The sequence below is a fragment of the Gigantopelta aegis genome, chromosome 15, assembly GCF_016097555.1.
Source record: "Gigantopelta aegis isolate Gae_Host chromosome 15, Gae_host_genome, whole genome shotgun sequence".
Lineage (NCBI taxonomy): Eukaryota > Metazoa > Mollusca > Gastropoda > Neomphalida > Peltospiridae > Gigantopelta > Gigantopelta aegis.
Genome location: NC_054713.1, coordinates 608,402 through 633,779, shown reverse-complemented (window position 1 = coordinate 633,779; position 25,378 = coordinate 608,402). Strand labels below are relative to the sequence as shown.

The following is a 25,378-nucleotide window of genomic DNA, read 5'->3' as shown; positions in this document are numbered from 1 at the left end:
CTGAAAATGTCAAATATTTTATGCGTCCCACGGGACGCAGTATCTCTATTTTTGCGGGTCCAGTTAAGTTTTAGTGCATCCTATACACAAGTTTTGTGCGTCCGGTAAATCCCTGAAGTGTTAGTATGAGAGTAAACTTTCTGCCTATTATTAAACAGCAAGGGGTCTTTTGTATGTACTCTACCACAGATAGGTTAGCACCATGTTGCCCTCAAAATCAAAATGCCTTGCCTTTTATAAATTTATAAGTTGCCCATGTAAAAAGAAGCCTTTAAACACACCTATGTGGATAGTACTACATATTTCCTTATTTTAATTAAGTTATGAAATAGATATAGAAAATAAAATGGCCATAAAGTTTTTGTCCTTTTGAAAATTGTATAATGGGGAAAAAAAGCCCTTATATTTAAAGCTGCACATAAAATATGTCCCCAAAACGTCGCTTTACCATGCCTTACTTCATTTCTAGGGAAAACATTGTGATGAATGGTATTGTTGGTTTGCATAATGCATTTTTATACATGCAGATGTTATTTTGGATACCGGTAGTCAACACGTTTATTTAATATCCATAAATAAAATTATTTTCCAAAATAAAATGTTTTTCCTACCTACCTACCCTATATTTTTCCAGCATATAATAGGAAACAAGTAAAAAAAAAATTCTGGCCTAACCACGACACCACCAAGGTCAGTATAAAACAGTGATGTCACTAGTTAATGAGTACACATAAAACAGTTATGTCACTAGTTAATGTGTATGACACACTCAATATTCCCCCCCCCCCCCCCCAAAAAAAAAAAAATTCTACTTGTAAATGGAATTATTTGGTTGTAATTTTTTGTAGGCTTACGACTGTAGGTAAAAACTTTGTTACAAAGAAAATATTATTAAATATTTTAGGCAGGAACCGTCATTATTACAACTTTGACATAGCACCTTTGAAGTGAAAGTTTGGCATGCCATGAAACCATGCTACAGGATCAGAGATAAATCTAATCCAGACAACACTATTGGCCTTGGCAGTGGTGTGGTTAAGCCATCAGACATAAGGCTGGTAGGTACTGGGTTCAAATCACGGGACCAGCTTCCACCCAGAGCATGTTTAACGACTCAATGGGTAGGTGTAAGACGACAGACCTTTCAGTTATTAATCGCTAACCCACTGTCCTAGGCAAACAGCCCAAATAGCTGAGGTGTGCCCAGGACAGCATGCTAAAAGCATAGAAATAAAGTACAAACAACAACAAGTGATTGATGCTAAAAGCAAATTGTTATGGTGACTGTTACAGGGCCAGTGAAGTGTATTTAAGGGGGTGGGGCACTGTCTGTGTGATAGTCCAGGGGGTGGAATTTGAGTGCACAGAGGACCTGAACCTGTTGTTGGTGGGGGGTGGGTGGGTAATGCTAAGACAGTTTTGAGTTGCAGGTGTTAAATATGGCATTTCTATCCTTCATGGCACAATAAAGGGGACATGTGAATAGTAGTAGTACCAGTAATATTACTTGTTTCTTATACATACAAGACATATTTAATATTTACTTTATTTTTCTCAATGAAAGGGATTAATTGCTTATTTTTTATGCATACAATATTTAAACAGTTTAATTTACTCAGTGAAACCTTGTTCATAATCATTTATGACTTAATACAGTTTTACAACATGTACTTGTTTCAATGTAATATAATATTGTCACTTGATCTTTATATAACAGTTTTGTTATGGATACTAAATTAATATATTTATACCTTCTGATGAAATTGATCAGATTCACTGAAACAAGACAAAAATAAAAGAACACAACATTAATATTACACATTTTGGAGATAGATTTCAGGAATAGCCTTCTTCAACAATAGACTTAAAACAGTGCACTGTCTGACAAATGTTTGAGAAAGTCAGTAGCCCTCACAGAGGCTTTGAGTGGTGCCCTATGTATTATAGTTTACAATACAATACAGTTGAGTGGTGCCCTATGTATTATAGTTTACAATACAATACAGTTGAGTGGTGCCCTATGTATTATAGTTTACAATACAATACAGTTGAGTGGTGCCCTATGTTTTATAGTTTACAATACAATACAGTTGAGTGGTGCCCTATGTATTATAGTTTACAATACAATACAGTTGAGTGGTGCCCTATGTATTATAGTTTACAATACAATACAGTTGAGTGGTGCCCTATGTTTTATAGTTTACAATACAATACAGTTGAGTGGTGCCCTATGTATTATAGTTTACAATACAATACAGTTGAGTGGTGCCCTATGTATTATAGTTTACAATACAATACAGTTGATGATTTCCACTAGCCCAGATAAAAAAATGTACTAGCCAGGTTAGTGGATTTGTCGAACCCTGCTTTAACATCTTTGTATAGTAAGAAAATTTCAAATGTTGTACTATGATCAATTCATCATTTGAAAAATGTAAGGACATACATGTGTGTAAGTTTATATTGTGTGTTTGTTTAGATATAAACACTTGTAGCCCTAATTGTTTTAATATGACAAACCCTAGTTCTTAAACAATATCACATATTTTTCACTATTTTTAAATCTGTTTTTGATAATTTAAATTAGAGGTACTTAAATTGTATTATTTAGAATATTCATTTTTTTACACCTGAAGTGGTTCTGGTTATCCGGGTTTTTGCAATACACCAACATGTATTTTTTATAATTCTACAAGCTCTTGTTATCCAGGGATGTCATTAATAGGCGGCAGCCAGCGTTTTTTCACCGGCTTTCGAATCATTTGTCGCCTGGTATCGAACTTCCAATAAACAGTCCTTCTCGACCGTTCGTCGAGTATAGCCAGCAGTTTGTCGCAAAAACATGCTTAAAAAATCTTCTCTACTTCCATAAATTGTTATTCATAATTGAATAGTCTTCATATCATTAGATGATTTATTGAAGTTGTGAATTTCATTAATGTCAGTGTTGTCGCTGCTTCATTTTCGTGGGACGGGACAGGCCGCCCCACTATTGTGTTTTGCCACTTCCCCATGCACCCCCCATATATACACTCCCCTCTTTATTTTTCCACATCCTGCTATATCTTACAGCACCAGCTCTGCTATTTCAAAATGCAGACTTTTTTTTACACTGAAAGAAATCGATCAGTCTGTATACTAGACATCAAAGGAAACGAGCCGCGATGCATACAAAAACACAACTAACGAAAAACCTCCAGTATCTTACAAGTTACGATACGTAATTTAACAGTATTTTGAACAGCCTTTATTGTGTGACTTGTATCCTATACCAGTATCCATTTGTATGTTTAATAATAAATAATAAATATTATATATTATTTGAGCAATAAAAACATTTGATTTTTATCCTTTCGGCAATCTCCAACAGAAAAAAAATACTTTTATGGTGCCAAATGTATCACGTGATCAGAACGGTCATTCTGTCTTTTGTGTCCACTGACTCGTCAACTATTTTTACCTCAATTGCAGATTTAATTGGTCGTAACTGATGATTTTTACTTACTGTCATATGTTTATTCTGAAATTCCTAAGAAAATATTAGAAACGTTTAATTGTGTTAGGGATGTCACCGCTTACACTACCAACGGAAGCACTAATGTTCATCATTAAAATAAGTTATCTTGGGTGCCAAATAATATATACACCATCATAACAAAAACAAACTACTATTGTCGATTCATTTGAAGAAGATAGAAATAAAAAAAATAGACAAAAATGTAATCCCACATTAGGGGATCACTTTGGAAATTTAAAAAAATTATTTTTCAGATATATTGAAATCTTTATTAAAATAATATTAAAACTTTAATCGGTTCACCGAAACAAATGCCTGTGAATGTCAGACCGACAATATGAATATCTTTGGTTCAGCTGCATAAAAAATTAATCAGCTTGTACATTGTACCACCTTTTTGTAACAGATACTTAAGTACAAAATAAGGGGTATGTCTTTCCACAAAGTCTTTTTTTTTTCCCTGTATCTTACATAGTTATTATATGAGATGACGATCTGGAATACAAATTAATGCTGACCACCATGTCAAATCCGTGACAACAAGACATGTTTACAGGCATTTATCAAGGATTTTTCTCCAGGGTGCCATGTCTGATGTGATTGGGAAAATTAGCGTTAGTAAATCATACTTGGGATATGTTTTCAGGCCACTGAACGGTGCAGTACACCACTGTTGTTCATACTTGGGATATGTTTTCAGGCCACTGAACTGTGCAGTACACCACTGTTGTTCATACTTGGGATATGTTTTCAGGCCACTGAACGGTGCAGTACACCACTGTTGTTCATACTTCGGATATGTTTTCAGGCCAATGAACGATGCAGTACACCACTGTTGTTCATACTTGGGATATGTTTTCAGGCCACAGAACGATGCAGTACACCACTGTTGAATTAGTTTATTAGAACAAACATAACGAAATATATATGTAAATATATATGGGGAATTTTTAGTACAGAAATTGTCAGTACGACTTCCATCAGTAAAGGCTCCTATGTTCGGACCCGCACAACACCTGTATAAATCCCCGGTTTACGTATTTAATCAATATCGTGCATTGCGGTTTTCTTCATGTGGCAGGTGGTGTATGTTCGGACCCGCACAACACCTGTATAAATCCCCGGTTTACGTATTTAATCAATATCGTGCATCGCGGTTTTCTTCATGTGGTAGGTGGTGTATGTTACCATGTAGGTCTGGCTGCTTTCTGTAGTCTTCACTAAGTGTCATATTCATATTTCGCCCCAAGATGTGTCCCGTTAGGGAAATGTTTTATTTAATGACGCATTCAACACATTTTATTTACGGTTATATGGTTAAGGACCACACACATATTGAGAGAAGAAACCCGCTGTCGCCACTTCATGGGCTACTCTTTTCGGTTATCAGCAAGGAATCTTTTATATGCACCATCCCACAGACAGGATCGCACATACCATGGCCTTTAATGTACCAGTCGTGGTGCACTGGCTGGAGCGTGAAATAGCCCAATGGCCCACTGACGGGGATCGATCCCAGACCAACCGCACATCAAGCGAACACTTTAGTGTCCCTTTAGGGATTTACCCAGATGTTCTGTATCTCCAAACATCGGCCCTTTTCCAGAAGAAAGTGGCACTGACAATTCCTAATTTCTATGCTAAAAATTCCCAATACATAATCATATATATATTTATATAATTATGTCTGTTGGCATAAATTAATTTAAAAGTGGTATAGGGCATCATCTAATAGCCGAAACAAATGTCCCACATATATGATTTATTGTTACTAATTTTCCAAATCCGATCGGCTCAGAGTCAAGTTCTCACTTAATGGTGGTAACAGGGAACATTTTTTTTTGTATCGCGTCGCAATTCGCTACGCAAGTTTCAGTCAGAGATTGCTACCATACACAATTTTATAATGGGATCTACTTGCTTATCAATTTACAATGGACTAGATATATCGCAAATCCAGATTTTAAAACCAAAATGTGCCTTGGTTGATACAGACAATCTGTAGTCTGTTGGGCTTTTTTTTTTACCCTTCCACCCACCGCTCCTCAATTGCAGGTATATCAGTGTTTAAGAAAGTCACTCGCAGAAGCTTTGACTAGTGCACTACATGTGATTTTTTCCGCGATCACGGAAAACGGATGGAAATTGCGGAATTCCCAGTGTGACACAGAATTTACATTCGGAAAGAGAATTTTGATTTTCAGCGAAATTTGAAAAACCAATACCATTTACTATTGTCACTCGCTATAAAACTAGCGATTAGGCTAGTCCCATTACAGCACTGTTGGCAGACACGTAGTGTCACATTTACTATTGTTACTCGCTGTAAAAGTGGCGATTAGGCTAGTCCCATTACAGCACTGTTGGCAGACACGTAGTGTCACATTTACTATTGTCACTCGCTGTAAAAGTGGCGATTAGGCTAGTCCCATTACAGCACTGTTGGCAGACACCAGTGTTCGAGATTAACGGTATCCCGATATCCCGGGGATACCAGAATTTAATTTTGGATACCAGACTTCAAGAACCCAGTATCCCACCGGGATGCCATATAATACTAAATTCTCAGGTGGGATACCAGATTTTGAAATGTTAGTATCCAACTGGGATACTGGCCAAAATTTTTAATCTCGAACACTGGACACGTAGTGTCATATTTACTATTGTCACTCGCTGTAAAAGTGGCGATTAGGCTAGTCCCATTACAGCACTGTTGGCAGACACGTAGTGTCACATTTACTATTGTCACTCGCTGTAAAAGTGATGAGTAATTAGGCTAGTCCCATTACAGCACTGTTGGCAGACACGTAGTGTCACATTTACTATTGTCACTCGCTGTAAAAGTGATGACTAATTAGGCTAGTCCCATTACAGCACTGTTGGCAGACACGTAGTGTCATATTTACTATTGTCACTCGCTGTAAAAGTGATGACTAATTAGGCTAGTCCCATTACAGCACTGTTGGCAGACACGTAGTGTCATATTTACTATTGTCACTCGCTGTAAAAGTGATGATTAATTAGGTTAGTCCCATTACAGCACTCGCTGTAAAAGTGATGATTAATTAGGCTAGTCCCATTACAGCACTGTTGGCAGACAAGTAGTGTCATATTTACTATTGTCACTCGCTGTAAAGTGATGATTAATTAGGCTAGTCCCATTACAGCACTGTTGGCAGACACGTAGTGTCATATTTACTATTGTCACTCGCTGTAAAAGTGATGATTAATTAGGTTAGTCCCATTACAGCACTCGCTGTAAAAGTGATGATTAATTAGGCTAGTCCCATTACAGCACTGTTGGCAGACAAGTAGTGTCATATTTACTATTGTCACTCGCTGTAAAGTGATGATTAATTAGGCTAGTCCCATTACAGCACTGTTGGCAGACACGTAGTGTCATATTTACAGGGTTCACTGCTTAGTCTGTTGCGCCTGCGCAGACGGGATAGGTTTTTGCCAGGAGTAAGTTCAGCCAGCCGTTTGTCACTAACGCTTGTCTTGATTTTTACACTACTCATTAAACTGAATGACGACTTGAGGAAACCAGTTTACAAATGTTTAGCGATAAACGACTGACTGAATGTAGCATTGTTACTTTATTTCAGCTGTGACATGCACATACATGTACTTCACATTGCAACAGCGATAAAAATAAATGAGCCCCTTTGAATAAAATGTGTACTTAGTTGTGACAATTATGCTTTATATAGTTATAATTGTGACCATTGCTTCTGATGCAATTTTTGCTACTCACGTGCACTTTGAAAATTTAACAACAAACAACAAATAGTGATATTTTTTTTTATTGTATCACTTTCTGTGAAGTTGGTAGGTTGTTAAATTTATTGCAGTTGTAATATGTACCAAAAGAATGATGAATAAATAGCATGTTCTACTTTAATTTGTAATAACTTATGTTAGTTAAATTGTTAATTACATATTGTAGTCTGAAATGAAAATGAAACGGAATTTACAAAAACATGAAACGCAAAATAGCTTTTTTAAGAAACAGAAAACCACTGTGTCTACATGTGTATAATATAGTAATACAGTTGATAGTTTCTTCTGGCCCAGACTGCACATTTGATTTGTGGTACCCTGGGTATATTGAACATAACTAGTGTACTGAGGTGTCGTTAAATATATGTCCTTTGTTTGGGGTGTCACAGTTATCAGGGTAACATATTTTTAAATCTTAGGTAACCAGTTAGTTCACATGATTTTGACCTGCACCACCAGTTGTTTGTGTAATTGGTGAGTTACCTAGGACTTGTACTATAGTTTTAGGGAGCAGGACAATTGGTGAGTTACCTAGGACTTGTACTATAGGTTTAGGAAGCAGGATAATTGGTGAGTTACCTAGGACCTGTACTATAGGTTTAGGAAGCAGGACAATTGGTGAGTTACCTAGGACTTGTACTATAGGTTTAGGGAGCAGGACAATTGGTGAATTGGTGAGTTACCTAGGACCTGTACCTAGTACTATAGGTTTAGGAAGCAGGACAATTGGTGAGTTACCTAGGACCTGTACTATAGTTTTAGGGAGCAGGACAATTGGTGAGTTACCTAGGACCTGTACTATAGGTTTAGGAAGCAGGACAATTGGTGAGTTACCTAGGACCTGTACTATAGGTTTAGGAAGCAGGACAATTGGTGAGTTACCTAGGACCTGTACTATAGGTTTAGGAAGCAGGACAATTGGTGAGTTACCTAGGACCTGTACTATAGGTTTAGGAAGCAGGACAATTGGTGAGTTACCTAGGACCTGTACTATAGGTTTAGGAAGCAGGACAATTGGTGAGTTACCTAGGACCTGTACTATAGGTTTAGGAAGCAGGACAATTGGTGAGTTACCTAGGACCTGTACTATAGGTTTATGGACTATAGTTTTATGGAGCAGGATAATTGGTGAGTTACCTAGGACTTGTACTATAGGTTTAGGAAGCAGGACAATTGGTGAGTTACCTAGGACCTGTGCTATAGGTTTAGGAAGCAGGACAATTGGTGAGTTACCTAGGACCTGTGCTATAGGTTTAGGAAGCAGGACAATTGGTGAGTTACCTAGGACCTGTGCTATAGGTTTAGGAAGCAGGACAATTGGTGAGTTACCTAGGACCTGTGCTATAGGTTTATGGAGCAGGACAATTGGTGAGTTACCTAGGACCTGTACTATAGGTTTATGGAGCAGGACAATTGGTGAGTTACCTAGGACCTGTACTATAGGTTTATGGAGCAGGACAATTGGTGAGTTACCTAGGACTTGTACTATAGGTTTAGGAAGCAGGACAATTGGTGAGTTACCTAGGACTTGTACTATAGGTTTAGGAAGCAGGACAATTGGTGAGCTACCTAGGACCTGTACTATAGGTTTAGGAAGCAGGACAATTGGTGAGTTACCTAGCACCTGTACTATAGGTTTAGGAAGCAGGACAATTGGTGAGTTACCTGGGACCTGTACTATAGGTTTAGGAAGCAGGACAATTGGTGAGTTACCTGGGACCTGTACTATAGGTTTATGGAGCAGGACAATTGGTGAGTTACCTAGGACCTGTACTATAGTTTTATGAAGCAGTAGCCTGTATTGTTGGAGTAGCCTGTGTTGGTTGGAGTAGCCTGTCTTGTTGGTTGGAGTGGCCTGTATTGGTTGGAGTGGCCTTTGTTGTTGGAATAGCCTATGTTGGTTGTTGGAGTAGCCTATGATGGTTGGAGTAGCCTATGTTGGTTGTTGAAGTAGCCTATGTTGGATGGAGTAGCCTGTGTTGGTTGGAGTAGCCAGTGTTTGTTGGAGTAGCCTGTGTTGGTTGGAGTAGCCTGTCTAGTGGGCTGTGTTGGTTGGAGTAGCCTATGTTGGTTGTTGGAGTAGCTTGTGTTGGTTGGAGTAGCCTATGATGGTTGGAGTAGCCTGTGTTGGTTGTTGGAGTAGCCTATGTTGGATGGAGTAGCCTATGATGGTTGGAGTAGCCTATGTTGGTTGGAGTAGCCTATGTTGGTTGGAGTAGCCTGTATTGATTGGACTAGCCTGTTGGTTGGAGTATCCTATTGTTTGGAGTAGCCAGTGTTGCTTGGAGTGGCCTTTGTAGAACAATTTCATGGCAGCGGGTTTCCTATTTATTTCCACACTCTATTGAATATAACCATGTTATTTTTGTTACGAAGTAACCATGTGTTATAATGTAGTGAGGTGTTATAAAATATTCCTCCCCTTTTCTCACCCTGTACAGTACACCCCACCTCCTCCGCATCTGCCCTAGCCTGGCCACTCCCTGACAGGTGAGAAGTTATTCACACTAACCTCGTACTCCCCCAAACACGGAAAGTGATTAGTGTTTGAACACTCGTTTGACATCATTTAGATTTATTGTTTGTTTTTATGTTGCCTGTTAGGACATAGCCCAGTGGTAAATCACTCAGCTGATGTGCTGTTGGTTTAGGATCAATCCCTGTCAGTGGGCCCTCCAACCAGTGCACCACGACTGGTATATCAAGGCCCGTCTGTGGGCCCTCCAACCAGTGCACCACGACTGGTATATCAAGACCCGTCTGTGGGCCCTCCAACCAGTGCACCACGACTGGTATATCAAGGCCCGTCAGTATGCCCTCCAACCAGTGCACCACGACTGGTTTATCAATCCCTGTCTCAGGCCTTTCCCCAGGAATTTTTTAAGGCGCTTACAAGTTACATGTAAAATCGTGAATTTTTTTTTTTTATTATCAAATTACCTCTCTCTCTCTCTCTCTCTCTCTCTCTCTCTCTCTCTCTCTCTCTCTCTCTCTCTCTCTCTCTCTCTCTCTCTCTCTCTCTCTCCATGATTCTCTTTTACACCCTCTCATGACATATATAATCTTTCTCCCCATCTAGGTGTGTATGTACATGAGTATATGTGTGAATATCTTCACTTTCTCTCAACATTCATCTTTCAGTCATTATGTTTATATACATATCTCTCTCTCTCTCTCTCTCTCTGTATATATGTACATGTCTGTCTTTCTTTTACACCTTCTCATGATAAACATAATTAACAAAGTAATACATCCTTCAAAATCATTTGATTAGTCCACTGTCACTTTAGAACATCAATTTTCCGGTTTTTCATTGAGCCCCAGGTCTCACAAGCTTTATGAAAATCAAAGTCCTTTGCTTCTTTCCCTTCCATTGTTACTGCCAGAATGTTGTTGAGATTCTTTTCTAGTAATGACCCTCTCAAGTCTGTCTTTACTCTGTTCAGGGTGCTGAAACCACGTTCACAGTCTGCTGTGGAAACAGGAATAATTAATCCCACTGAAGCTATTTTGTGCAGGTTGGGATACCCCCTGGCAAGAGAAGAATCGAGTAGTTTCAGCATCAGGCTATATGGTGATCTCTCATTGGTGGCTAGAACAGCCACTGGTTTGAAGACTTTCCATTCTTCAACAGCATCCTCTTTGTTTGTAAATGGCAAATGAGATGCCAATGCCTGTAACATAAATAAATCAAAATAATGTTTTCATTGTAACTAAATGCAAGTCTCAAAAATCAAGTTAAAACTTCCCGACTAAAATAATTAATGTAACAGTTTAATTTCAAATTTATAACAAATGAAAATAAATACCTCGATATCTTTCTGCCCATGGTATTCAATGGTGCTGCCACAATCTTCTGGCCAGAATGATCTATCAAATACCTTGAAATGTTCTAGAAAGTCTGAGTCAGGAAATCTTTGTTCGAGTTGCTCCAAAATGGCTGCCAGTAATGGATAGAAGATCTGAAACAGAAAGGATAAAAGGAATTACAAATAACAAATTTTCTGTTCCTGTTAATAATAATATTACTGACAGATTGCAAGTTCAGAAGGATAAGATAGGTATCTTCAAAAATCTACCCACCTGTTTTGTGAACAGTTCTTCCTGTTTGTCAGTTACAGCAGACAGCTTATCTTGAATGGGAATGAGTTCATCCATCTTTTCTCGTATAGACTTTAGCAGTTTGCCTGGACAAGCATCCAACTTGCATCTGATTGCAGCTGCAGTTCCCTGAAGATGCGACTTCATGCATGCAAAGTCCAGTTCAGTTCTCTGAAGATATACCATTCAACTTTTATGACAGTTGTTAATAAAATATTGTTGTAGTTAAACATCAGAATTTTTGTGTATACATGTTTAATTTTTACCTGAAAAACACGGGAAAGAATTGTTAAAGGTGGCAGCACATCACCCAGGAAGCATAATGTAGCCAGAAAGTTGTACTTCGTGGTGAAGTGCAGCAGACCTTCAGCTTGACAATCATGTCTCTCAGATGCCTACATATATAAGAAAACATATTTAGTGATACATAAAAATCCTGATTATTTTTTTTTACAGACCTATACATTATAACATTACTTATTTTGATATAATAAGTAATAAAATATAATACCTCTCTGTCTAGACTTGTGTACACTGACTTCAGACAAAGCAAAAGAGCTTTCACAGCTGCTTCATGTGACAGCCAACGGGTGTCAATCGCTCGAACAAGCCTCAGGTGGGGGTCATTCAGTACTTTCTGGAAATAAGATCAAGACAAAAATATACGAATCAGTTTATGTATTTTATGCATCATTGATTCACGAATTGATTAACATGAAATTAAACCTTGATATAATGTAGTAGTCTTCTTTTTTTTTGTATGACTGTTTAACTATTTGAAGTAAAAACTTAATGAAAACTGTATTGTGTAAATTTAACAAGTTTAACATACCTGTATCTCCTCGAGCCCTGCCATTCTCACAGACGAGTTGGAGTAGAACTTCCACAGCTGTAACAGTGTTGCTTTGAAGTTCTTCAGGTAGGTAATTCTGTTGGCACTCTGTGACACAGCTAAAGCTAGGCGATGGGCAACACAATGATTGGAAATCAACCATGGAATATCGCGTTTAAACAGTGCAACAACACCACCTTTTTTACCTAACATAACACTAGCTCCGTCACTGCCTATAGCCACAAGTTTGTCTTTGTAGTTGAGCTCAATTTCATTACAGAACTTTGTAACTCTATCGTAAATTGTTTCCGCTTTACCATCCGGCATTTCAATCATTTGAAGGAATTTTGTAACTGGAGTTTTATCCTTGATGTACCGAGCATACACTGTTAACTGTTTCTTAACTGATACATCGGTTGTTTCATCCAACATGAGAGAGAAATAATTAGCCTGTCTGACTTCGTCGAAGACTTCTTGTTGTACTTGTCTGCCTAAAATAGCTACCATCTCTTGAATAATGCGCATACTTGTGTATTTTGCATTTCCTCCTATCTGAATGTCTTTCAAGTATTCACATCCCATCTCCATGGTGTGTTCTGTTAATGGAATGAAATTTGTAGTGTGTGGAATTTCCCTTTTCATTAAAAAGTACATGTTCTTCAAATATCCAAGAAAAGCCTTTTTCTGTGCACCAACTACATTTTTGAAATTTTGCATGATCCCTCCATCTTTTTTTGAAAGCGATAAAGCCGTTTCACGCTCCACTGCAGTTTTATGCGATTCTGTTTTAACATGTCTCACTAGGCTTTGTCTCACAAAATTAACACAAGGTACATCAACCCAAACACTTTTTCCCACAACTGCTTTCACTGGCCGTGTAGAATGTTTCTGACATATATTACAGAACATACCTATTAAAAAATAAAATGACAATATTACTGATCTGGCCGTAGAACATAATCTGAAGTTCAGAACCTGTAGGCCTATGTATCGTTATTTACAATGAGACCCAAAATGTTAAAAAAATAATAATTAAAACATCAATAATAATAATAAATAATAAATTAAAAATAAAAGAACTAGCCTACGCGCTATTAAAATTAAAAGATCAATAATAATAATAAATAATATATTAAATATAAAAGAACTAGCCTACGCGCTTTATGATCGCTAGTATGATAAGTGGGTCAAAGTAAGAACGGTAATTTTCTTTCTGTTTAACATTATAAATAAAAACTGCACTTGTATCCATGTTTTTCATTAAAATATATTTTAATATATTGATAAATGCTGGTGTATTTCTGAAGCATTATAATCTGACATCGGTCATTAATTTTAGTAATTAAAACATCGGTGAGACTATTCGTCAAAGTTATGGACATTTGATCGGTTTTCGTTTCTGTTGTAAAATCGTATGGACTCACTGTTTTAAGATAAACGCGTTAAAATTGTAATTAATAAACTAATGAAATAATTGTAGTAAAAATGTAATAGATATATTATATTTAACCTGTAATATCATCATTTTCAGTGTGTGGTTTCATCCAATAAAATTCTTTTTTCCAAGCGGGATCATATCCTGACTTTCGCCGTTTTGCCGTAGCAGCTGATGGCTCTTCGCATTTTCTTTTCTGTGCAATAGATGTTGACTCAGCTCTTGTCGAATTCTCGTCATTTAAAATCTGACTAACTGCGGAAATACTTGTTTGCGTTTGAAAAAAATTAGTAATTTTTTTGGTCGATCCGTGACCGTTCATTTTAGCAAATAACAACGTAGTTACGGTTTCGATATGGTAAATATATACCAGGATTAATGGTGACATGTTTTACTCAAGAATTTCACCTTCAAAGATGTTTATTCAATTAATAGGTATTTTCTTTGATTTGTCTTGATGCGTAATTCCCAAGCATACAGACATTATTACAACAAGCAGTTATCTGGCCGATTAGTAGTAGCCGATCACCTGTACCACGTGACCAGCACAAGCCCGCCGACAATTAAAATGGTGCGATCAATGGACCTCAAAGTGAACATCTAAAGAATTGCAGAGATACCAAATGGAAGTGTGATAATGTGTGGTGAATGACGTTACGGATCACAGCTCCATTGTTTTGTATACATGTTACAAATTAAGCCGACACGGTCCTGCAGTTAAGGCGCTTACCAGACATGAAGGCGCTTACTTGGCTGGCTAAGGGAGCACGGGCCGTGTCGGCTTATCGCTCTAGGGAAACCCCTGCTGTCTGTGGGCCCTCCAACCAGTGCACCACGACTGGTATATCAAGGCCCGTCAGTGGGCCCTCCAACCAGTGCACCACGACTGGTATATCAATCCCTGTCAGTGGGCCCTCCAACCAGTGCACCACGACTGGTATATCAAGGCCCGTCAGTGGGCCCTCCAACCAGTGCACCACGACTGGTATATCAATCCCTGTCAGTGGGCCCTCCAACCAGTGCACCATGACTGGTATATCAAGGCCCGTCTGTGGGCCCACCAACCAGTGCACCACGACTGGTATATCAAGGCCCGTCAGTGGGCCCTCCAACCAGTGCACCACGACTGGTATATCAATCCCTGTCAGTGGGCCCTCCAACCAGTGCACCACGACTGGTATATCAAGGCCCGTCAGTGGGCCCTCCAACCAGTGCACCACGACTGGTATATCAATCCCTGTCAGTGGGCCCTCCAACCAGTGCACCATGACTGGTATATCAAGGCCCGTCTGTGGGCCCACCAACCAGTGCACAACGACTGGTATATCAAGGCCCGTCAGTGGGCCCTCCAACCAGTGCAACACGACTGGTATATCAAGGCCCGTCAGTGGGCCCTCCAACCAGTGCACCACGACTGGTATATCAATCCCTGTCTGTGGGCCCTCCAACCAGTGCACCATGACTGGTTTATCAATCCCTGTCTGTGGGCCCTCCAACCAGTGCACCACGACTGGTATATCAAGGCCCGTCAGTGGGCCCTCCAACCAGTGCACCACGACTGGTATATCAATCCCTGTCTGTGGGCCCTCCAACCAGTGCACCATGACTGGTTTATCAATCCCTGTCTGTGGGCCCTCCAACCAGTGCACCACGACTGGTATATCAAGGCCCGTCAGTGGGCCCTCCAACCAGTGCACCACGACTGGTATATCAATCCCTGTCAGTGGGCCCTCCAACCAGTGCACCACGACTGGTATATCAAGGCCCGTCAGTGGGCCCTCCAACCAGTGCACCACGACTGGTATATCAATCCCTGTCAGTGGGCCCTCCAACCAGTGCACCACGACTGGTATATCAAGGCCCGTCTGTGGGCCCACCAACCAGTGCACAACGACTGGTATATCAAGGCCCGTCAGTGGGCCCTCCAACCAGTGCAACACGACTGGTATATCAAGGCCCGTCAGTGGGCCCTCCAACCAGTGCACCACGACTGGTATATCAATCCCTGTCTGTGGGCCCTCCAACCAGTGCACCATGACTGGTTTATCAATCCCTGTCTGTGGGCCCTCCAACCAGTGCACCACGACTGGTATATCAAAGCCCGTCAGTGGGCTCTCCAACCAGTGCACCACGACTGGTATATCAATCCCTGTCAGTGGGCCCTCCAACCAGTGCACCACGACTGGTATATCAAGGCCCGTCAGTGGGCCCTCCAACCAGTGCACCACGACTGGTATATCAATCCCTGTCAGTGGGCCCTCCAACCAGTGCACCACGACTGGTATATCAAGGCCCGTCTGTGGGCCCACCAACCAGTGCACAACGACTGGTATATCAAGGCCCGTCAGTGGGCCCTCCAACCAGTGCAACACGACTGGTATATCAAGGCCCGTCAGTGGGCCCTCCAACCAGTTTAGTTTGTTTATTTTCTGACACCTCATCACATTGTTTATTCAGTGGCTTTCAAGAAAAGAAAGTTTAGTTTGTTTATTTTCTGTCATCACATCACATTGTTTATTCAGTGGCTTTCAACAAAAGAAAGTTTAGTTTGTTTATTTTCTGACACCTCATCACATTGTTTATTCAGTGGCTTTCAACAAAAGAAAGTTTAGTTTGTTTATTTTCTGACACCACATTGTTTATTCAGTGGCTTTCAAGAAAAGAAAGTTTACTTTATTTTTTGACACCTCATCACATTGTTTATTCAGTGGCTTTCAACAAAAGAAAGTTTAGTTTGTTTATTTTCTGACACCTCATCACATTGTTTATTCAGTGGCTTTCAACAAAAGAAAGTTTAGTTTGTTTATTTTCTGACACCTCATCACATTGTTTATTCAGTGGCTTTCAACAAAAGAAAGTTTAGTTTGTTTATTTTCTGACACCTCATCACATTGTTTATTCAGTGGCTTTCAAGAAAAGAAAGTTTAGTTTGTTTATTTTCTGACACCTCATCACATTGTTTATTCAGTGGCTTTCAAGAAAAGAAAGTTTAGTTTGTTTATTTTCTGACACCTCATCACATTGTTTATTCAGTGGCTTTCAAGAAAAGAAAGTTTAGTTTGTTTATTTTCTGACACCTCATCACATTGTTTATTCAGTGGCTTTCAACAAAAGAAAGTTTAGTTTGTTTATTTTCTGACACCTCATCACATTGTTTATTCAGTGGCTTTCAAGAAAAGAAAGTTTAGTTTGTTTATTTTCTGACATCACATTGTTTATTCAGTGGCTTTCAACAAAAGAAAGTTTAGTTTGTTTATTTTCTGACACCTCATTACATTGTTTATTCAGTGGCTTTCAACAAAAGAAAGTTTAGTTTGTTTATTTTCTGACACCACATTGTTTATTCAGTGGCTTTCAAGAAAAGAAAGTTTAGTTTGTTTATTTTCTGACACCTCATCACATTGTTTATTCAGTGGCTTTCAACAAAAGAAAGTTTAGTTTGTTTATTTTCTGACACCACATTGTTTATTCAGTGGCTTTCAAGAAAAGAAAGTTTAGTTTGTTTATTTTCTGACACCTCATCACATTGTTTATTCAGTGGCTTTCAACAAAAGAAAGTTTAGTTTGTTTATTTTCTGACACCACATTGTTTATTCAGTGGCTTTCAAGAAAAGAAAGTTTAGTTTGTTTATTTTCTGACACCTCATCACATTGTTTATTCAGTGGCTTTCAAGAAAAGAAAGTTTAGTTTGTTTATTTTCTGACACCTCATCACATTGTTTATTCAGTGGCTTTCAAGAAAAGAAAGTTTAGTTTGTTTATTTTCTGACACCTCATTACATTGTTTATTCAGTGGCTTTCAAGAAAAGAAAGTTTACTTTGTTTATTTTCTGACATCACATTGTTTATTCAGTGGCTTTTAACAAAAGAAATGCACCATACTCAGTAGTGTTGTCGTTAAGCCATCGGACTTGAGGCTGGTAAGTACTGGGTTTGCACCCTGGTACTGGATCTCGCTGGAAGCGAATTTTACCGACTCAATGAGTAGGTGTGAGGCCACTACACCAACTTCTCTCTCACTAACAAGTAACAATTTAAAGTTTGTTTTGTTTAACCACTAGAGCACATTGGCCATTGGGTGTCAAACATTTGGTAATTTTCATATACATGTATATGGTCTTAGAGAGGAAACGGCTACAATTTTTCATTAGTAGCAAGGGATCTTTTATATGCATCATCATCCAGACAGGATGGAACAGGACATACCCCAGTGGTACAGCGTTCGCTCTATGCGCGGTCGGTGGGCCCATTGGGCTATTTCTCATTCCAGCCAGTGCACCACGACTGGTATATCAAAGGTCATGGTATGTACTACCCTGTCTGGGATGGTGCATATAAAAGATTCCTTGTTGCTGATCGAAAAGAGTTGCCCAATGGGCCCTCTGACTGCGCATCCGACCCTAACCACTAACAGCTAACCATTAACCCACTGTCCTGGGTGCAGTCCAGATAACTGAGGTGTGTGCCCAGGACAGTGTGCTTGAACCTTAATTGGCCAGTGAAAGGACGTGTGTGTTTGTGGTTTTTGGTTTGTTTTATAGTTAACAACACCCCAGCCCATTGCTTATTCAGTATAAGAGAAAGAATCGGCTGTCATCATGTAGTTAACCGCAGTGGATCTTTTGTATACATTCCCACATGCAGGGTAGCACATACCACAACCTTTGATGTACGAGTCTTGGAATACTGGTTGGAACAGGAAAAATAAGAGTTCCGTGAGGGAAGATCGACCCAATGACCGGCCACACCTGGGGTTTTGTCTCTGAACTTGCCTGTACATCCCACTCATAGGAATTGGATAGTGAGGGGCTGTACCCACCTACCAATCTATATGTTGGGGTTTTTCCTATGTTAGACGGCCTGTAATGACCAATTAAACAATGTGCTGGGGTGAAATTAGTTAACTTCACTTTTTAATTAGAGATACATTTTTGTTTTTATGAATCTCACTGCAGTCTATACAGTAAAAATACCAGGGCCCCGTTTTACGAAGCGATCTTAGTGTTAACATCACTTAAGTAACTAATGTCTACTGTTGAACTTGGTGATTTACGGTGATTTTAGTGCTACGGTTGTAAAACACGGCACAAATCTACCCTATAACTAAGGCTGTATTTAACAGAATTGTAAAAATTACGAAAATGATATAGTTTTGTTCTCGTGTCACTCGCACAAAATTTAATTTTATCTGGGGTTTTTTTTTTTCTCTCTCCCAAATAGTGCTTCACGACTGGTATAGCAAAGGCCTTGGTATGTGCTGTCTTATCTGTGGGAAAGTGCATATAAAAATTCTTGCTGTTAGTGGAAAAATCTAGCAGGTTTTCTCTCTAAAACTACATATATGTATGTACAATTGTTTATGTATATCTGAATTATCAAATATTTGCAATCCATTGACCAATGATTAATAAATCAATGTGCTCTAGTGGTGTCGTCAACCAAAACACTTTAACTTTTCATTTTTCAATTAGTACACCACTTAAGACATTTACATGGTCATGACGAATTATGCACACAAAAAATGGGTTGCCTGAATTTGTTTTTGGGTAACCCATAAATGAGTTATGATAATTTTCAGTTCCCAGACCAGTTTTAATGACTGGCTACATGTACTTTTAAAAAGAATTTATTATATATATATATATATATATATATTTTTTTTTTTTTTTTTTTTTTTTTTAAATTTATTTTATTAATTTTTTATATTTATTTATTTTGTGTGTATATATATATATATATACACCGGTATATATATATATATATATTTTTTTTTTATTTTTATTGTTAACCTCTATACATTGTAACATGTTAACTGATAGCTGGGTGTACGGATTACTTCATGTGCTGGGGTGTCACAGAAGCAAAATATTCCTTTCCTTTCTGTAAATTACCCCCCCCCCCCATGCTGTTCTTCCCCTAGATCTGCCCCTGTAACTAAGATATCATATTTAATCTTTGTAACTATACATGTATGTAATGTTTATTTATTTATGTAATATTTATTTATTTATTTATGTAATATTTATATATTTATATTTATATATATATTTATTATTAACCTCTATACATTGTAACGTTAACTGATAGCTGGGTGTACGGATTACTTCATGTGCTGGGGTGTCACAGAAGCAAAATATTCCTTTCCTTTCTGTAAATTACCCCCCCCCCCCATGCTGTTCTTCCCCTAGATCTGCCCCTGTAACTAAGATATCCTATTTAATCTTTGTAACTATACATGTATGTAATGTTTATTTATTTATTTATTTATGTAATATTTATTTATTTATTTATGTAATATTTATATATTTATATTTATATATATATTTATTATTAACCTCTATACATTGTAACATGTTAACTGATAGCTGGGTGTATGGATTACTTCATGTGCTGGGGTGTCACAGAAGCAAAATATTCCTTTCCTTTCTGTAAATTAACCCCCCTAGATCTGCCCCTGTAATTAAGATATCATATTTAATCTTTGTAACTATACATGTATGTAATATTTATTTATTTATTTGTTTAGTTGAGTGTAAAATACTGTTAATTATTTTCCCTCATAAATTATTTTCACAAGTGTTGGTAATACTATTCCCGTATTACAAATTACGATTTAATTAAATTCCTTTAAAAATGTCTATCTTAAAAAAGCTATTGCGTAAGAGTATTATTACATGGGTTTAAAACTCTACAAATAGGTTTCAAACACGAACAGTTTGGCAAAACAGAAACTGAGAAGAATTAATTTTGTTTTAAAAAAAAAACTGAACGAGAGAAAAGATGAAAAAAAATGACATTGCAGAAAATATTCCAGTTAATGAAAAAAAAAAATCTTTGTGAGAATCGATAGCGCAACAAAGTTACTGTGACATAACAGCATGAAGCTGTGGTTGCCAGGCAACTGAACAAAGCCGAGTTTATTGAAACAGACTATATGGCTTGTTGGGGCTGTATTTAAACTTGTTATAATATATTCTTACCTGATGTAAACAGCTCCTCATACAAACAAACGCTCAGCTAGCTCCCTTTACTGCATTATAACTGTATTCTTTACACATTGTATTCTACTTTAATTCTTGTTGCTACAAGTAAATATGTATTTCTGGTTTCTCCATACACAAAGTATCTATAACTTCCCCAGTTTGTATGTCAGCTGAGTTGCTCACTGAAAATATGAATCTCTCTCTCGAGGTCAGAGATGTAACTTGCATGTAAAAGTCAAATGCAGGGCGGATGTAAATTTGTTTGCCGGTTGGTTCATGTACCCAGATAAAATAAACACTGTTTATTTGTGTTTAATTATAACTGAATGGGCACATTATTGAATCTCTGCTGGAACATTCACTTAAAACCAGGCAGCTGTCAATAAAAAAGAAAAGAAAAAAAAATGTGCATATTCAAAGCAAAAGGATTTTTTTTTTTTTTTTTTTTTTATAATCATGAGTCGTTTTATGATTGAAAGCTTTTTTTTTCTTTTTTTTTTTTCTTTCTCAGCAGTTATTTTTATTTGCCTCTAACTAGGTTATGAGAGGATGTTGGAATTGCCTGTGTGTGTTGTTGACTAGGACCTGGTGGTGGTGTCGTTGTGGCGACCCGCCATGGAGGATCTGGTGTGTTCTCTATGGCAGGACACCGACCCGTATTTCGTCAACTTTAAGCTGTTCCTCACCTACTGGCTACTCTCTTCTTCTTCCAACAGGGATGAGTCCATGTCGGTCGCCGACACTCACATCCACGACCAGATGGCTCTACCGGCGCTACCACCGCCACTACCCATGTCCATGTCAGCCGCGGCTCTACAGCAGCAGCAACAACAGCCACCGCTGCAGCAGATGCCGGCAACGTCGTCGGTAGGGACGCCGGAGAAGAATCATCTGTGTACGACGTGTGCGAAGGCATTCCGCAGCAAACAGCAGCTCAACCAACACAGCCTGGTGCATACTGGGATACGCAAGCACGACTGTGCGTACTGCGACAAGTCTTTCAAACAGCTGTCTCACCTGCAGCAGCATATACGAATACACACAGGTACGATTGTTATTTACACCTGTAACTTACCTGTCTCACCTGCAGCAGCATATACGAATACACACAGGTACCATTGTTATTTACACCTGTAACTTACCTGTCTCACCTGCAGCAGCATATACGAATACACACAGGTACCATTGTTATTTACACCCTGTAACTTACCTGTCTCACCTGCAGCAGCATATACGAATACACACAGGTACCATTGTTATTTACACCTGTAACTTACCTGTCTCACCTGCAGCAGCATATACGAATACACACAGGTACCATTGTTATTTACACCTGTAACTTACCTGTCTCACCTGCAGCAGCATATACGAATACACACAGGTACCATTGTTATTTACACCTGTAACTTACCTGTCTCACCTGCAGCAGCATATACGAATACACACAGGTACCATTGTTATTTACACCTGTAACTTACCTGTCTCACCTGCAGCAGCATATACGAATACACACAGGTACCATTGTTATTTACACCTGTAACTTACCTGTCTCACCTGCAGCAGCATATACGAATAGACACAGGTACAATTGTTTACACCTGTCTCATCTTCAGCAACATATATGAATATACACCTGTAACTTACCTGTATACGACTACACACAGGTACGATTAGTATATATACACCTGTCTCACCTTCAGCAGCATATACAAATACACACAGGCACAATTAGTATATACACTTGTATACAAATACACACAGATACAATTGTTATATATACACATGTAACTTACCTGTATACAAATACACACAGATACGATTGTTATATACACCTGTAACTTACCTGTATACAGATACACACAGATACGATTGTTATATACACCTGTAACTTACCTGTATACAGATACACACAGATACGATTGTTATATACACCTGTAACTTACCTGTATACAAATACAATTGTTATATACACCTGTAATTTACCTGTATACAAATACACACAGATACGATTGTTGTATACACCTGTAACTTACCTGTATACAAATACACACAGGTACGATTGTTATATACACCTGTAACTTACCTGTATACGAATACACACAGATACGATTGTTATATACACCTGTAACTTACCTGCATACAAATACACACAGGTACGATTGTTATATACACCTGTAACTTACCTGCATACGAATACACACAGGTACGATTAGTATATACACCTGTAGCATACCTATATACGAATACACACAGATGTACGATTAGTATATACACCTGTAGCATACCTATATACGAATACACACAGATGTACAATTAGTATATACACCTGTAACATACCTGTATACGAATACACACAGATGTACAATTAGTATATACACCTGTAACATACCTGTATACGAATACACACAGATGTACAATTAGTATATACACCTGTAACATACCTATATACGAATACACACAGATGTACAATTAGTATATACACCTGTAACATACCTATATACGAATACACACAGATGTACAATTAGTATATACACCTGTAACATACCTATATACGAATACACACAGATGTACAATTAGTATATACACCTGTAGCATACCTATATACGAATACACACAGATGTACAATTAGTATATACACCTGTAACATACCTATATACGAATACACACAGATGTACAATTAGTATATACACCTGTAACATACCTATATACGAATACACACAGATGTACAATTAGTATATACACCTGTAGCATACCTATATACGAATACACACAGATGTACGATTAGTATATACACCTGTAACATACCTATATACGAATACACACAGATGTACGATTAGTATATACACCTGTAACATACCTATATACGAATACACACAGATGTACAATTAGTATATACACCTGTAACATACCTATATACGAATACACACAGATGTACAATTAGTATATATCCTTTAATTTAGCTACAATGTAGATAACAAATACACACAGGTATGTTCATGCACTAATCCATTATTATATACCGGTCACCAATATACGAATACATGCAGATACAATTATTGTGTACGCTATTATTATACACATTTAACTTACCTTTATGTGTATATACAAATACACACAGGTATGGTTATTATATACACTATTGAATTATTATATACCCATAGCTTATATACACTATTGAATTATTATATACCCGTAGCTTATTATATACACTATTAAATTATTATATACCCGTAGCTTATTATATACACTATTAAATTATTATATACCCGTAGCTTATTATATACACTATTAAATTATTATATACTTGTAGCTTATTATATACACTATTAAATTATTATATACCCATAGCTTATTATATACACAATTAAATTATTATATACCCATAGCTTATTATATACACTCAGGGTTCTCACGGACCCGGGGTCCCGGGTCCGTGATGCAGTGATCGAGGATGGGACGCACCATATTGCATACACGCGCGTCACTGTGGACGCAGTATATTTTTATTTAACTTCAATACGATTTTTTTTGTTTAAATATCTCAATTTACTGTAAAGTAAATCGGCAATATTCATAAAAATTCTTGGAAATTAGAGTTAATTGGTACAATCAGTTGGTCACTCCAGAAAGCCGCCCTCATCAATGCACCCACTTCGTGGAAATGCACTCAACCACGTGACCCAGATTTACAACATAACCGGTACGACAAAACATGACTAATAAAAAGTAAAACTTGTCGCTAGTAATCAAACATTTAATATAAAAAATGCAACATGTCTTAAACAGTATTTCATTTTATTTAATCGCGTTTTCTAACTTTACGACAAGCAGCTGGCAGTACACTACTGAATAATAGACTGGTCACGTGGACATTCAAACAGCGCTTATTCACACCGTGAGGTGGATCAACTGAACAAAACTGGTTGAAAATGTTTGGTTCTAAAAATCAAATCTTTCGCAAATTTGTTTGCCAAACCGAAAATTCTTTCGCAATATATTTTTATATTTTTTGCATATTAGTTGAATATATATATGAGTTACCTGGTATTTGTTTTATATTTTATCATACATTTTAATAATAAATTTTGTATTCATGTACTTTTTATTACTACATAAAACCATTTAAATGTCATTGTTTTTGTGTTGTCAGTTGTTATACAATTCACTTGATATTTTATTGGATATATCAATTCATGGACTCTCCTACATTCCTATTGGACTCTTAAAATATACGGTCATGAGTCCATGAACTCTCAATATTTTTGGATGAATGAGAATCCTGTACACTATTAAATTATTATATACCCGTAGCTTATATACACTATTAAATTATTATATACCCATAGCTTATATACACTATTAAATTATTATATACCCGTAGCTTATATACACTATTACATTATTATATACTTGTAGCTTATTATATATACTATTACATTATTATATAGCTGTAGCTTATTATATACACTATTAAATTATTATATACCCGTAGCTTATATACACTATTAAATTATTGTATACCCGTAGCTTATTATATACACTATTAAATTATTATATACCCGTAGCTTATATACACTATTACATTATTATATACCCATAGCTTATTATATACACTATTACATTATTATATACCCGTAGCTCATATACACTATTATATCATTATATACCTGTAGCTCATATACACTATTACATCATTATATACCCGTAGCTCATATACACTATTACAT

General features: G+C 37.5%; 2 protein-coding genes across 3 annotated transcripts in view; one reads left to right on the top strand and one right to left on the bottom strand.

The window, feature by feature from the left end:
- The window catches only part of LOC121389976 (zinc finger protein 85-like), a 44,802-nt gene that overhangs the window by 4,345 nt on the left and 15,079 nt on the right, over positions 1–25,378 (top strand). The window contains exon 2 of one of the 2 annotated variants that reach the window (XM_041521666.1): positions 21,368–21,696. In XM_041521666.1, the coding sequence (XP_041377600.1) occupies positions 21,368–21,696 (329 nt within the window). Of the gene's footprint in view, positions 1–20,665; positions 21,697–25,378 lie in introns of those variants that run through there. The other variant, XM_041521665.1, reaches the window with a different exon arrangement.
- On the bottom strand, positions 10,244–13,599 carry LOC121389975 (zinc finger protein 862-like). The gene is made up of 6 exons (XM_041521664.1): positions 12,234–13,599; positions 11,913–12,038; positions 11,668–11,796; positions 11,384–11,572; positions 11,110–11,262; positions 10,244–10,974 (listed from the first exon to the last, which is right to left on the bottom strand). The coding sequence occupies exons 1-6, from the start codon at positions 13,140–13,142 to the stop codon at positions 10,582–10,584; spliced, it is 1,899 nt and encodes a 632-aa protein (XP_041377598.1). The 5' UTR covers positions 13,143–13,599; the 3' UTR covers positions 10,244–10,581.